A 14620-nucleotide genomic window follows, 5' to 3' on the forward strand; every position below is an offset into this window, starting at 1 on the left:
TTAAACTCCATCCGCCATTTCCCTGCCCAAGTCTCCAACCAGTCTATATCCTGCCGAAACTCTGTAGTTTAATTGTGGCATTAGTCAAATATTCAAAGTATGTTAATCCAATATGGTTTATGCTGAATTCTGGGACACGTGGATTGGTTTTAGCACCACAGTCTAAAATTGACAAGAAAGGACGGACATACTGCCTTAAGACAGTGATACAAGATGTCAAAGTTGAACAGTTACTGGTGTGGAGCCATCCACCTGCCTCACAATTAAAATAATCACTTCTGTTCTCTAAACTCAAAGTCTTATTGTGCAAAGGAGACCAGCATCCAGCCTTGTGCAATAAATTAGAGCGATTTAACTTCATACTTTGTGTTTCTAAGTTTAGAGTTACGTAACTAACTTTTGTAACACGACTGTTCTCTTGATTTTAATCTGTTAATATGCTGTATTTTATTTGGCACACTGATCTCGAGCATTGATATGTATTTTATACAGACTGAGTAATTTCTGTAACTGTTTTGCTTTGTCAGACTATTCTGGATCTTTAACTGACCTTTACTAAGTACTGACAGATACAACGTAAACATACCATGGCAAAGTAGTTGTAGAAGTTCTACATCAATTCGACATTGGAGCAATAAGCCCATGTTCCCAGACATTGCATTACCTTATATCTCAAGTAAAAGCAGTCATTCAAACCGTTCTCACTTATATTCCATATATATCTTACATTAGCACTTTATAAACTTCTTTATTACCTTTAAAGTTATAAACAACTTCACCACTCTATCCTTTACAAGTAAAGCAAATCATTCCAAGATATCAGAGAGAGAAGTAATATAACCTCCAAATAACCTGTACAAAACAGAGTCATTGATTGGGATCTTTATTAAATACCAATTAAGTCTGAGGTATGAGTTCAAGATACCAAGTCTGTGTGGAGTTTGCACATTCTCCCTGTGTCTGCGTGGGTTTCCTCTGGGTGCTCTGGTTTCCTCCAACAGTCCAAAGATGCGGCAGTTAGATGGATTGGCCATGGTGAATGTATGGTGCAGGGGAGGGGGCCTGGTTAAGAACACTGTCAGAGAGTCGGTGCAGACTCTCAGCCAAATAGCCTCCTCTGCACTGTAGGGATTTCATGACATCACGTAACATTCTTTTAACAAGTAGTACAATGCCAGAAAACTTTAATGGAGGGGTGGGGGGGAACAGAGAGAGAGAGAGACAGAGAGAGGGAGGGAAAAAAAGGAAGGTCATATAACTAATTAAAATCTTAGAGGGGCCAGTCAGGAGTCAATGCGAAATAACATCAAGTGATGACCATCATCCTCGAGAAACCAATCAGCAACTGAACATGCACACCTTAAGCTAATTAAGGATTAGGTTTGTCTGAGTTAGAATAAAATAACACCATCAAATGAGTTAACAAGCAGAAGCTTTCACTGAGCAAGTTGCGCAGCAAGTACCTATTGTCCAGTGGTAGCGGAAGTTACAGAGAGCGAATAGAGATTGAGTGTTAACTTGTGCCAATGGCTGAACTGGAAAGCAAGAGTTGCAATACCCTTCCCAATTCTGCCCTGTCTTTAACAGGTATGAATCTACAACTTAAAGATTCCCTGAATTACATCACCAAACTGTCTCCAGTTGTTAAATGGTTAAAAGTCTCAAATTAACACAATTAGAATTTAAATTCAAATAATACTTAGAACTTGCAACAGGGAAAGGATCCAGAAGGGAAGAATGGAGTCTGAATTATCGTATCACAATAAAACAGTTGTGAACTTTCAGAATTGTCGTCTTCTGCCTAATCCAATAAATATTCACCCGTTTAGCAACCCAGATGTTCCCCCTTGCCATGCTCACAATGGTTCTTCTTGCCCCCCTCCCGTGCTCCTTCCTGTGCCACCCTCCCGTGCTCCTTCCTGTGCCACCCTCCCGTGCTCCTTCCTGTGCCACCCTCCCGTGCTCCTTCCTGTGCCACCCTCCCGTGCTCCTTCCTGTGCCACCCTCCCGTGCTCCTTCCTGTGCCACCCTCCCGTGTTCCTTCCTGTGCCACCCTCCCGTGCTCCTTACTGTGCCCCCCTCCCGTGCTCCTTCCTGTGCCCCCCTCCCGTGCTCCTTCCTGTGCCCCCCTCCCGTTCTCCTTCCTGTGCCACCCTCCCGTTCTCCTTCCTGTGCCACCCTCCCGTTCTCCTTCCTGTGCCACCCTCCCGTTCTCCTTCCTGTGCCACCCTCCCGTTCTCCTTCCTGTGCCACCCTCCCGTGCTCGTTCCTGTGCCACCCTCCCGTGCTCCTTCCTGTGCCACCCTCCCGTGCTCCTTCCTGTGCCACCCTCCCATGCTCCTTCCTGTGCCACCCCCACCACGGTGCTCCTACTGTGAAAGCTGGGATTCTCACTTACCCATTTCCTTTTCTCTTTCTTCTCGCCGTTCCTTGGCTAGTCTCTGTCTTTCCACAGTCTTTAAAGTGGAGCCATCTATTACTGATCGAGAAATCACATCATGTTAATGAACAGTAATGATAAGCTGATTAATGAATATTTAATATCGGCCTTTCTACTGACTAAGTTTGAACTGAGGGACAGGCCTGCCAGAAACACACAGGGCCAAGGTGTTAGAAATACACAGCATTGAATGGAATGAGATGGCCCGACATACTAAGATGCCTGGGTGATAAGTAACTGCGTGTACATAATACAAGGAATTAGCTGTAATCACTGAATCACAACTGAAGCACTTGTGCTTAGCAAAGATCAGGAAGGTAATGGTGCAATATTGTTAGCTGTTGTCTTGTCCCAGGCACTCCCACGAGGCCTCCAATTAATTCATCCATCCATGCAACTGTAACAGCAGGATTGATGAGGCTTTTTGGGTGGAATGAAAGACAGACAAAAAAAAGAAACAGAACACAAAAACATAAGATGATAAAGGAGAGATCAGCTGCTTAATCAAATAGATTCAGGTAAAAATGCAAGCTCAATTTAGCAAATCAAGTCATAGAAAATACAGCACAGAAAGAGCTCATTGGCTTCATCATGCCCTGGTTGGCTTGCAAAGATCCAAATAAAGCATTTAAGCTTTCCTTTCAAATATTTACTTCCCTGCCTGATTAAGACAGGGAATTAGCAAGATGGGAGCAAGGGATAGAAAACCAACCAGCTACTGACAAGGAGTCACATCATCTTACATTAAATACAATGGCAACAGGGGGTTAGTGAAAAACGTCAGGTGTAAATGACAACTTGTTACGTGTCTGAGCAAAGTAAACTGGTCTAAATACACTGTTTATATAAGAGCAACCAGTTTACAGTGTGCCATACTGGGCTACCTGCAAACTCTGGATGGACATTTTCATAGAGGTTGGAATTGTTGGTGATTCTCACGGCTCAACTGTACCTGGTTTTGTTGGTGCCTTTGTGACTATTGGTGGTGAGTCAGAGACAGGACTAGTTACGCTTTGGCTTCTTCTTTCATCAGCTTGGGCCTGGGCAGCAGCAACTGAAAGAGAGAAAAACAATCAATCCTCACGCAATCCACAACATAGGAATGAGACATTTGGCCCATCAAACCAGTGCCAGTACTCATTGAGCTATCCACTTAGAGCAGGGAACTGGGGCTTTCTCCATTGGCCTTCTCCCTTTTCAAGTATTAATTTTCACTCCCCTTCCCTAGCAGTTTAATAAAAACCTCGCATGGTCTTTGGTTTTTTGCCAATTATCCTCAATCTGTGTCCTTTGGTTCATGATGTGGATATGCCAGCGTTGGACTGGGGTAAACACAGTAAAAAGTCTGACAACACCAGGTTTCAGTCCAACCGATTTACTATCAAATCGGTTGGACTGAAACCTGGTGTTGTCAGACTTTTTACTCCTTTGGTTCAGCCAGTGGAACAACTTTCTCTTCATTTACTCGATCAAAACCCTTCATGTTTTTGAAAACTTCTGTCAAATTTCCTGTTAATCTTCTCTGTTCTCAGAGCAGTTAGTCTCTCCTGTAACTGAAGTCCCTCAACCCTGATATCTCTCCAGTAAATCTTCTCTGCCTCCCCTGCAAGCCTCAACATCCTTCCTAACATATGGTGCCCACAAGTGAACACTCTGGTGATGGCCACACCAGTGTTTTATAGAAGATCAACAACATGTCATTATTTATGTGCTCTATTTTTAATAAGGTGGCTCAGGCTCCCAAATGCTTTGCAACAGCCTTCTCAATTTGCCCTCCACGTTCAATGCATTCTGTACATATACTCCAAGCAGACACTTTCAGATAGGACTATTTTGTTTATTTTGCTTCTCCTCATTCTTAACAAAATGTATCACTTCAAATTTCTGTTAAATTATCAACTGTGTGTCTGTCCATTTCACCAGTCTAGTAGTTACAATAGAATTTAATGCTTATTTAATTGGGAAATAGAAATAGCTTGTGATGTCATTTAAAATATCAAAATAACTCCGGTATATGGGTGTGAACAGCTCATGACACTGTTGGGAACAAAACGGAAGCATATTCATTCTAAACACTGTTCCTGCTGGGATTACAAAGTGTGAACTGCACAAAACGCAGCATGTAAGAAATATTACAGACAATATACAGTTTAATTTGTAACAATTCCCAATACAATCCATGGCCAATGCACCTAATGCAGGTTGCCCCTTAGTAACCTAAGGTGTGTTGGTTAGATGGATTAGCCAGGATAAATTTGTGGTATTACAGGGATAGGACAGGGGAGAAGGCCCGTCAGAGTCAGTGCAGACCTAATGGCTGAATGGCCTCTTCCACACTGTAGGATTCTATGATAATCTTTAATAATCTTTAATACTTTTCTATGACCAAATGCTAATCAATGAGAACAAAGTTCATTGGTGGTGAAATGAGAGGGAATGAATAGCAGCAATGATGGTGGCGTGTTGGGGAAAACAGGAAGATGGTATTAGAAAAAAAGTAGGAATGTATGGAGACCATTCCCTCGGAGCTGTTTCATCAGGTGGCGATCAGGATCTCAGCGTCGTTCCATATCCCTGACTCAAAAAAGAAAACGCAGTACGAAGTCTGACAACACCAGGTTTAAGTCCAACCAGTTTATTTGATAGTAATCCCACAAGCTTTCGGAAACGGTGTTCCTTCGTCAGGTGTATGCAAGGTTCTGATCAGAGAAAGGCATATAAATACACACACAGTTTACAGAATACTGATTAGAATTGCATTCTAATCAGTATTAGAACCAGAATGGATTATAATGCAAGTCTAATCAGTATTCTGTAACTGTGCGTGTATTTATATGCTTTTCTCTGATCAGAACCTTGCACACACCTGACGAAGGAACACCGTTTCCAAAAGCTTGTGGGATTACTACCAAATAAACTTGTTGGACTTAAACCTGGTTGTTAGACTTCGTACTGAGTTTACCCCAGTCCAAAGCTGGCATCTCTACATCAAAAAGAAAATCACAGGGCTTTCATGAACGCTGAGCATTCACAGCCGAGGTAGGGAGGCTGGTGACAGGTGATTCTCTGTGAAATGCTTCACTCCTGGACAGCCTAACTCCAAATTTAAGGTTGTATCCTCTCATGCTGAACATCCCCCACCAAAAAAATTGCCTCTGTATATCAACCCCATTAATTCCTTTTACCATTTTCAGCACCTCAATCAGTTCACTATATTTTCTATGGCTTCAACAATGTAGCATTCCCTCAGAACTATACTGAAGTGCCAGCCGCCATAAATATTCAACCCATACAGTGAGGTTTGAACCCATGATTTTGTGACTCAGATGAAAACCCCATCACGAGCCAAACTGACAGCTGTCTCCAATAACCCGATAGATCAGCTGAACAGATTGAAATCAAGTTAGGAGCTAGGGATACTTCCTCAGAATTTTTCCAAGAGGCCCTGTTTGAGATAATGAACTCATTAAATCTGACCATCATTAAATTTAATTGCTGTGCAGTTGCATAAAAATTGCACATGGAGCCTGAATATTTAGCTCTGCAGTATTTTACAATCTCCCCTTTGAAAAGCAAGTGGCCCATTAAATCATTCTTTTGAACTAGGAAGAGAATTTCAATTAACTTTCCGACATTACAGCATGGACTAAACTTCATTTGGTATAAAGGTCATTTTGAGATTGTGAAAGGTGCTAGAGGAATTCTAGTCTGCCTTTTAAAATTGACTTCTGGGCCCAAGATCCTTCCTTCCTGTTACTTGCTTATTTATTAAGTAATAAAAAAAAATCTATTTCACCAATTCTTGTGAGAGACTGAAGCTTTAGTCGCAAACATCCTGAAAAAATGGGTAGAAGTAAACCCAGCAACAGGAGAGAGAAATCAGACAACACAGAAAGCCTTTCAGATTTGCCTCAAACAGGAACTGATTAAACCACAGAAGCAAATCCCTGACAAACACAAATGAAAATCAGCACTACGTAAAGCACTGAAAATCTTCCAAAGTGAAAATCAGACCAAATAAAACAGTAATTTATTCTATTCTAGTGAGCAATCTGTTTGAAAATGACCTTTCGCAGGAGCACAGATTCGCTGTTCAGTTATTCAGGGAGCAGCGTTTCCAATTATTTTCTTTTCCTTAATCAATAAGTAAATTCAGTAAGAAAACTGTACTGACAACACTACACAAACCTTTATTTTTAGCTTTTTTGCTGCAAGTGAAATGGTAATGTAGTTTCATTTTTCATGCTATTTTACCGAATATTAAGATTTCTAATTAGCTGCATCAGCATCTCTGATACAGTCCAATGTAAGTGAGAAATAGTGCGTACTCCAGATGCTCAGACAGCACTGTGCACGGGGAAACAGCAGACAGCTCCATATTGCAATGCAGCAAGACCAATCTACTCAGTGGTGTCCTTCCATTTAGTGCATTACAGTAATAAAATTAAACTGTAATGGCCACTTTAAAAAAAAGAAACTTCAGCAGCATTCCGCATTGTTTACATCAAATCAACATATCTTTAAAAGGCTATGAAACTAGCTAATGATGTGGAATGAGTTTAGCCATGCACAACCCTTACCCTGGGGCCTGCCTGCTTCAAGTATGTTTTCCCCTAGCATGTTTCAAAGCTACATTACTTAGAATAAAAATCTACATCTTTAGATTTAGATTTATCTTTCAATGAAAAAGTAATCAGCTGGAGGCAATTTTGTATATATTCAATTTTTAAAAAAATTCACCAATTGTTTCTTGATTTAACCAATGGAACAAAGTATTTTAAATATCCATCAGTAACTTAACCACTGGCTTGAGTGGAACCTTGCTTCCGAGGTAAATTCGATCGCTATCCACGCTCAGCAAATAGTCTAGACTGGCATTCTTGTGTGTGTGCTCTTGAGAAGGCACTGTATTTTCAGAAGGGCTGTATCTGAGTCAGTCAATTTGACCTCTTTCCAATGAAGCTCTCAGAATGTCCTTAGAATGTTTTCTCTGTCCTCTTCAAGATCAGGTGCCATCCCTAAGTTATGAAAAGAGGATCAGCTTTGAAAGCTGATTAGTTGGCAAGAGAGTGCGGATGTCGAGCTGGTATTGCGTAAACACGGCTGCGATGTTGAAGGAATTGACTTTGGGAAGGAACCTGGAGCTTGTTCACCTGTTTTTCCCACCCGTCTCTTGATTGGACAATGATGGTGAAAATTCTCGACTACCTGGAGATGGCTCTGGCAAGTGACCATGTCTCACTATAAAAGGGTGAGGGCAAGAACAGTGTCTGAGGAACCTGCTGCTAACCATGCCAACGTGGCTGCACCTCATCCAACAAGCAGAGTTGGAAACTGACTGCATTGACAGTGCCGTGAAGAAGCAATGAAAGTAAAGAGAAAGAATTCTGGCTATAGGTTCCACTTTCCTCAGGACAACTCTTATCCGCCCTGCCCAAAGACCAGCAGCTCCAGGATTGGCCAGTTCTATTCCCAAACACACAAATCATGAAGCCTAGCAGGTATCAATGACTACAAGCACCCCAATAAGACATGAAATGGAAGTTCCCCGAACTGTTTATTTTGGTGATTCAGGTGCATATTAAAGATCCCACTCACAGCAACGTTTGGAAAGGAGCTGTTCTGGCCTATATTCATTCTCAAACATTTGGCTCGCCAAAAACCAAACTGTATGTACTCACAGCACTAAAACATTCCCTGTGTAACATTGGTTAAAGTTTATTTATTAATGTCACAAGTAGGCTTACATTAACACTGCAATGAAGTTATTGTGAAAATCCCCTAGTCGCCACACTCCAACACCTGTTCAGGTACACTGAGGGAGAATTTAGCACAGACAATGTACCTAGCTAGTATGCCTTTCAGATCGTGGGAGGAAGCCAGAGCACCCAGGGAAAACCCACACAAACACAGGGGAACATTGGGAGATATGATAAAGTTTTATATAGATCACAAATCAGCATTTAGCAGCTCTTTGATTTGATTTATTATCGTCACGTATTAACATAGTGAAAAGTTACGTGCTATACAGACAGCATACCATTCATAGAGAAGGAAATGAGGGAGTGCAGAACGTAGTGTTACAGTCATAGCTAGAGTGTAGAGAAAGATCAACTTAATGTGAGGTAGATCCATTCAAAAGTCTGACAGAATTAAAGCATTATTAGGAAGTTTAAGAGATAGAATTGAGCTTTAGAAGCGTAAAACGAGTGTAAAAAATAAAATTAGAAGGTATGCTAGGCACAGCTTGCAAGACATCGCCTCGCTGCGGCACCAACTTGGACTTTTTTTCTGGTTCACGTTTCCACTTAATCTATTATCTTGCAATAAAAAGATTCATTTTGTTCTTTTAAATTATGTTACAATCTCAACACAATAGGAACAGCCCAATTCACAAACCAGGTCTTTTCAATTAGAGCATGGCTGATCTATCTTTGAACTCTATTACATGGTTATATAACCTGAACCAAGCAAACCTATCAATCTCCATTTTGAAATTTATTACTGACGTCTAGCATCGCCAACTTCGAGGGAGAGAATTTCAGATCCCCATCATCCTTTGTGCAAAGAAATATTTCCTGATTTCACTGCGTAATGTCTGCCTCTATCTAATTTGAAGATTCTCCCCCTCCCTTGTTCTAGACTCCTGACACCAGAGGAAATAGCTTCTTTCCATCTACTCACTTAATCATCTTAAACACCTCAATTAAGCCCCGTCACCATTAATCATCTATAAGAGTGAATACGAGCCAAGTCTGTGCAATAGAAACAGAATTTCTGGAACAACTCAGCAGGTCAGGCAGCATCTGTGGAAAGAGAAACCAAGTTCATGTTTCACGTTGAGGACCTTTCATTGGAAACATTCTATTCAAATTGTCCTCACATTTTATTGGGCTTGTGCACCAATTTTGTGATTTGGATCTGCTTTTCTCTACTTCTGCTATCATTGCTGTGTATCCTGGGACCCAGATCCATAGACTGGGCAGCGGGACTGAGGAGTGATGGGGTGGCCCTGCTTCCACCAACCTGGGAGAGTGGCTGATCTGTGCCAGGCCTGGACTCATGTTCCAACTCCCTCAATCGGTGCTCTTCCCCAGTTCATAGCTTCTCGCCCCTCAGAAAGGAACACAAAATAAATCTCAATCATTGCTCTCTCAACCCTTTAATTTTGTTACTGCCCACATTAATGTTGGTCCATATTTAAAATACACAGAACAGTGTTGTGACCAGACAAAGCCAAACACCATGTGCTGCTCTCTCTCAGATTCAGAGCTTTCGCAGTCTTTCCATGGATTTGTGGCGGCTCGTTTCATGAAGCGTGTACGAACACACCCACATTCAAAGCATTCCACAAAGGCCAATAAGGAGGATGAGTGCATCAGTGCAATCATTTTTAGCAGAGACAGGAAGTGATCTCAGTTTAAGTTAATGTCAGCAATTTTGCCCAGTTCTGAGATTTGATGGAATTCACACACTTGAGGATAATGTGGCTGATAAATGTCTGCAGAGCTCTGAAATATTGGAGTGGGAAGTGGGTTCAGGGCAGACAGATAATCCCTAAATCCGAATATCCAACCAACTGTGCTCATTATTCTCCACGAAACAGTACCTCACCCACCTTCCTTCTGCCGGGTTGGCCCGGAAGGGGACACGGCCCTCGGGGCGGAGCAGCCCGGAAGGGGACACAGGGAGGTGATGGCCCAATGGTATTATCACTCGACAATTCATTCAGAAACCCAAATAATGTTCTGGGGACGGGGGTACAAATCCCGCCACGACAGATGGTGGAATTTGAATTCAAAAAATATCTGGAATTAAGAATCTACTGATGATCATGAAATCATTGTTGATTATTGGAAAAGCCCACCTGATTCACTAATGCCCTTTAGGAAAGGAAATCTGCTGTCTTTACCTGGTCTGGTCTGCACATGACTCCAGAGCCACAGCACTGTGGTTGACTCTTAACTGCTCTCTGAAAATAGCCTAGCAAGCTACTCAATTGTAACAATCGCTACAAAGTCTCAACAAAGAAATGAAACTGCAAGGACCATCTGGCATTGACCTGGGCACCAGAAAAGACAATGGCAAAACAAAACAACCGTATTGACCCTGCGAAGTCCTCCTCACTAACACCTGGGGGCTAGTGCCAAAATTGGAAGAGTTATCTCACAGACTAGTCAAGCAACAGCCTGACAATCATTCTCAAGGAATCATACCTTTCGGATAATCCCAGACACCATCATTACCATCCCTAGATATGTCCTGCACCACCGGCAGAACAGACCCAGCAGGGATGGAAGCACAGTGGTATACATTCGGGAAGGAGTTACTCCGGGAGTCCTTTACATCATATCTGGATCCCATGAAGTCTCATGACTTTAGGTTAAACATGGGCAAGGAAACCTCTTCCTGGTTACCACATACTTTCTTCCTTCGGCTGATGAATCAGTGTTCCTCCATATTGAGCAACACTTGGAGGAAGTACTGAGAGTGGCAAGGGCGCAAAATGTACTCTGGGTGGGGGATTTCGATGTCCATCACCAAGAGTGGCTCAGCAGCAGCACTACTGATTGAGCTGGTTGGGTCCAAAAGGATATAACTGCTAGACCAGGTCTGCAGCAAGTGAAGGAACCAACAAGAAGAAATAATATATTTAGAACATAAGAAAAGGAGCAAGGGTAGGCCACCTGGCCCCCCTTGCCTGCTCTGCCATTCAATAAGATCATGGCTGATTTTTTCATGGACTCAGCTCGACTTACCCGCCCGATCAGCATAACCCTTAATTCCCTTACTGTTCAAAAATTTATCTATCCTTACCTTAAAAACACTCAATGAGGTAGCCTGGGCAGGGAATTCCACAGATTCACAACCCTCCATGTGAAGAAGTTCCTCCTCAACTCAATCCTAAATCTGCTTCCCCTTATTTTGAGGCTATGCCCCTGAGTTCTAGTTTCACCCACCAGTGGAAACAACTTCCCTGCTTCTATCTTATCTATTCCCTTCATATTCTTGTATGTTTCTGTAAGACGTCCCCTCATTCATTTGAATTCCAATAAGAATAGCCCCAGTCTACTCAGTCTCTCCTCATAAGCCAATCCTCTCAACTCCGGAATCAACCTCATGAATCTCCTGTGCAACCCCCCCCCCAGTGCCAATATATGCTTTCTCAAGTAAGGAGACCAAAACTGTACACAGTACTCCAGGTGTGGCCTCACCTGCACCTTATACTGTTTTTAAACACCATCCTTCCAACAATGAAGGACAAAATTCCATTTGCCTTCTTAATTACCTGCTGCACCTGCAAACCAACTCCTTCAGATTCTTGCACAAGGACACCCAGGTCCCTCTGCACAGTAGCATGCTGCAATTGTTTACCATTTAAATAATAGTCCATATTGCTGTTATTCCTACCAAATGATTTGACCTCATCCTTACCAATCTGCCGGCTGCAGATGCATTTGTTCATGATAGTATCAGAAAGAGTGATCACTGCATAGTCCTTGCGGAGACAAAGTCCCACCTTTACATTGAGAATAACCTCCATTGTGTTATGTGGCACCATCACTGTGCTACATGAGTTGCTAGATTAATTCAAAATCTGTGCCATTTAGCACAGTGATGGTGCCATACAACACAGTGGAGGTTATTCTCAAAGTAAAGACAGAACTTCTTCTCTGCAAAGATTGGGCATCCATGAGGTGCTGTGGGCCATCAACAGCAGCGGAATTGTACTCCAGCACAGTCTGCAACCTCATGGCCCAACACATTCCCCATTCAATCATTACCATCAAGCCAGGAGATCAACACTGGTTCAATGGAGAGTGCAGGACGGCATGCCAGGAGCAGCATCAGGTATATCTAAAAATGAGGTGACAACCTGAAGTTACAGAACAGGACTACTTGCATGCCGAACGGCAAAAACAGCAAGTGATAGACAGAGCTAAGCAATCCCACAACCAGATCTAAGCTCCGCAGTCCTTCCACATCCAGCCCTGAATGGTGGTGGACAATTAAAACAATTCACTGGAGGAGGCTCCACAAATATCCCCATTCTCAATGATGGAGGAGCCCAGCACATCAAAAGATAAGGCTGCAGCATTCACAGCAACCTTCAGCCAGAGGTGCAGAGTGGATAATCCATCTCGGCATCCTCCAGTGGTCCCCAGCATCTCAGATGCCAGTCTCCAACCAATTCTATTCACTCCACATGATATCAAGAAACGGCTGGAGGCACTGGATGTTGAAAAGGCAATAGGCCTTGATAACATTCCGACAATAGTATTGAAGACTTGTGCTTCAGCACTTGCCGCTCCCCCAGCCAAGCTCTTCCAGTACAGTTACAATACTGGCATCTACCCAACAACGTGGAAAATTGCCCAGGTACGTCCTGTATACAAAAAGCAGGACAAATGCAACCCAGCCAATTACCGCCCAATCTGTCTACTCTCGATCATCAGTAAAGTGATGGAAGGGGTCATCAACTGTGCAATCACCCGCTCAGCAATAACCTGCTCAGTGACGCCCAGTTTGGGTTCCACCAGGGTCATTCAGCTGCTGACCTCATTGCAGCCTTGGTTCAAACATGGACAAAAGAGCTCAATTCCAGAGGTGAGGTGAGAGTGACAGCCCTTGGCATCAAGGCTGCATTTGACCAAGGTAGCATCCGGTAGCCCTAGCAAAACTGGAATCAATGGGTATTGGGGCAAACTCTCCGCTGGTTGGAGTCATACCCGCTAATAGGAAGATGGTTGTGCTTGTGGAAGGCCAGTCATCTCACCTCCACGACATCGCCGCAGGAGTACCTTCAGGTAGTGTCTTAGGCCCAACAATCTTCAGCTGCTTCAACGACGACCTTCCCTCCATCGTAAGGTCAGAAGTAGGGATGTTTGCCAATGAATGCACAATGTTCAGCACTATTCGCGACTCCTCAGACGCTGAAGCAATCCATATTCAAATCTGGAGAATATCCAGGCCTGGGCTGACAAATGACAAGTAATTTTCACGCTGCACAAATGCCAGGTAATGACCATCACCAATAAGAGACACTCTAACCACCACCCCTTGACATTTAATGGTGCAACCATCACTGAATCCCCCATTGTCAACATCCTTGAGGTTACCATCAACCAGGAACTCAACTGGACTCACCACATAAACGCAGTGGGTGCAAGAGCAGGTCAGAGGCTAGGATTACTGTGGCATATAACTCGCCTCCTGGCTCCCCAAAGCCTATCCACCATCTACAAGACACAAGTCAGGAGTATGATGGAATGTTCCCCACCTGCCTGGATGGGTGCAGCTTCAACAACACTCAGGAGACTTGACAGCATCCAGGACAAAGCAGCCCACTTGATTGGCACAACATCTACAAACATTCATTCCCTCCACCACCTACACTCAGAAGCAGCAGTGTGCACTATCTACAAGATGCACTGCAACAATTCACCAAAGATCCTCAAAGAGCAGCCTCCAAACCTATGACCACTTCCATCTAGAAAGACAAGGGCAACAGATACATGAGAACACCACCAGTCTTCAGCTGCAATGTTGTATGGACTCATAGCCTCTGTCATATCCAATGCTTTCAGCTGTTTGTTAATATCACATGGAGTGAATCAAATTGACTCAAGACTGACATCTGTCATGCTGTGGACCTCCAGAGAAGGCCAAGGTGGATCACGGTTTAAAATGCCTTGTCTTTTGCACTGATGTACCAGGCTCCCTTGCTTTTGTGGATGGGGATGTTTGTGGTTGTTTAATTATCCATCATTGACGACAGGATGTACTGGACTGCAGATCTGTTCCGTTGGTTCGAGGGCTGCTTGGCTGTGTCTATGACATGCTGCTTCTGCTGTGTGGCAAGTAAGTAGTCCTGTGTTCTAGCTTTTTTTATTCACCTGATGTGGGCAATGCTGGTTGGGCCAACATTTGTTGCTCATCTCCAACTGCCCTTGAACTAGGTGGCTTGCTCAGCCATTTCAGAGGGGAATTAAGAGTCAACCACATTGCTACAGATCTGGAGTCGAATGTAGACCAGACCAGATAAGTATAGCAGATTCTATTGCTGAACCAGATGGATTTATACGACGATTATCAATGGTTTCATGGTCATCACAGACTTTGTATTCCAGATTTTCATCAAAATCAAATTTCAGCATCTGCCATGACTGGATTTGAACC

The 14620-nt window shown here is 43.1% G+C and overlaps 1 protein-coding gene across 7 annotated transcripts in view; it reads right to left on the reverse strand.

Moving 5' to 3' along the window:
• Nucleotides 1-14620, reverse strand: part of map7d3 (MAP7 domain containing 3) — a 90234-nt gene that overhangs the window by 56211 nt on the left and 19403 nt on the right. For all 7 annotated transcript variants that reach the window (XM_080187782.1, XM_080187779.1, XM_080187781.1 and 4 more), the window contains exons 2-3: nucleotides 3393-3494; nucleotides 2399-2479 (exon numbers count right to left, since the gene is read on the reverse strand). In XM_080187782.1, coding sequence (XP_080043908.1) covers nucleotides 2399-2479; nucleotides 3393-3494 — 183 coding nt within the window. The remainder of the gene's footprint in view (nucleotides 1-2398; nucleotides 2480-3392; nucleotides 3495-14620) is intronic.

The sequence above is a fragment of the Carcharhinus amblyrhynchos genome, chromosome 4 (genome assembly GCF_965287045.1).
Source record: "Carcharhinus amblyrhynchos chromosome 4, sCarAmb.v2.hapA, whole genome shotgun sequence".
NCBI lineage: Eukaryota > Metazoa > Chordata > Chondrichthyes > Carcharhiniformes > Carcharhinidae > Carcharhinus > Carcharhinus amblyrhynchos.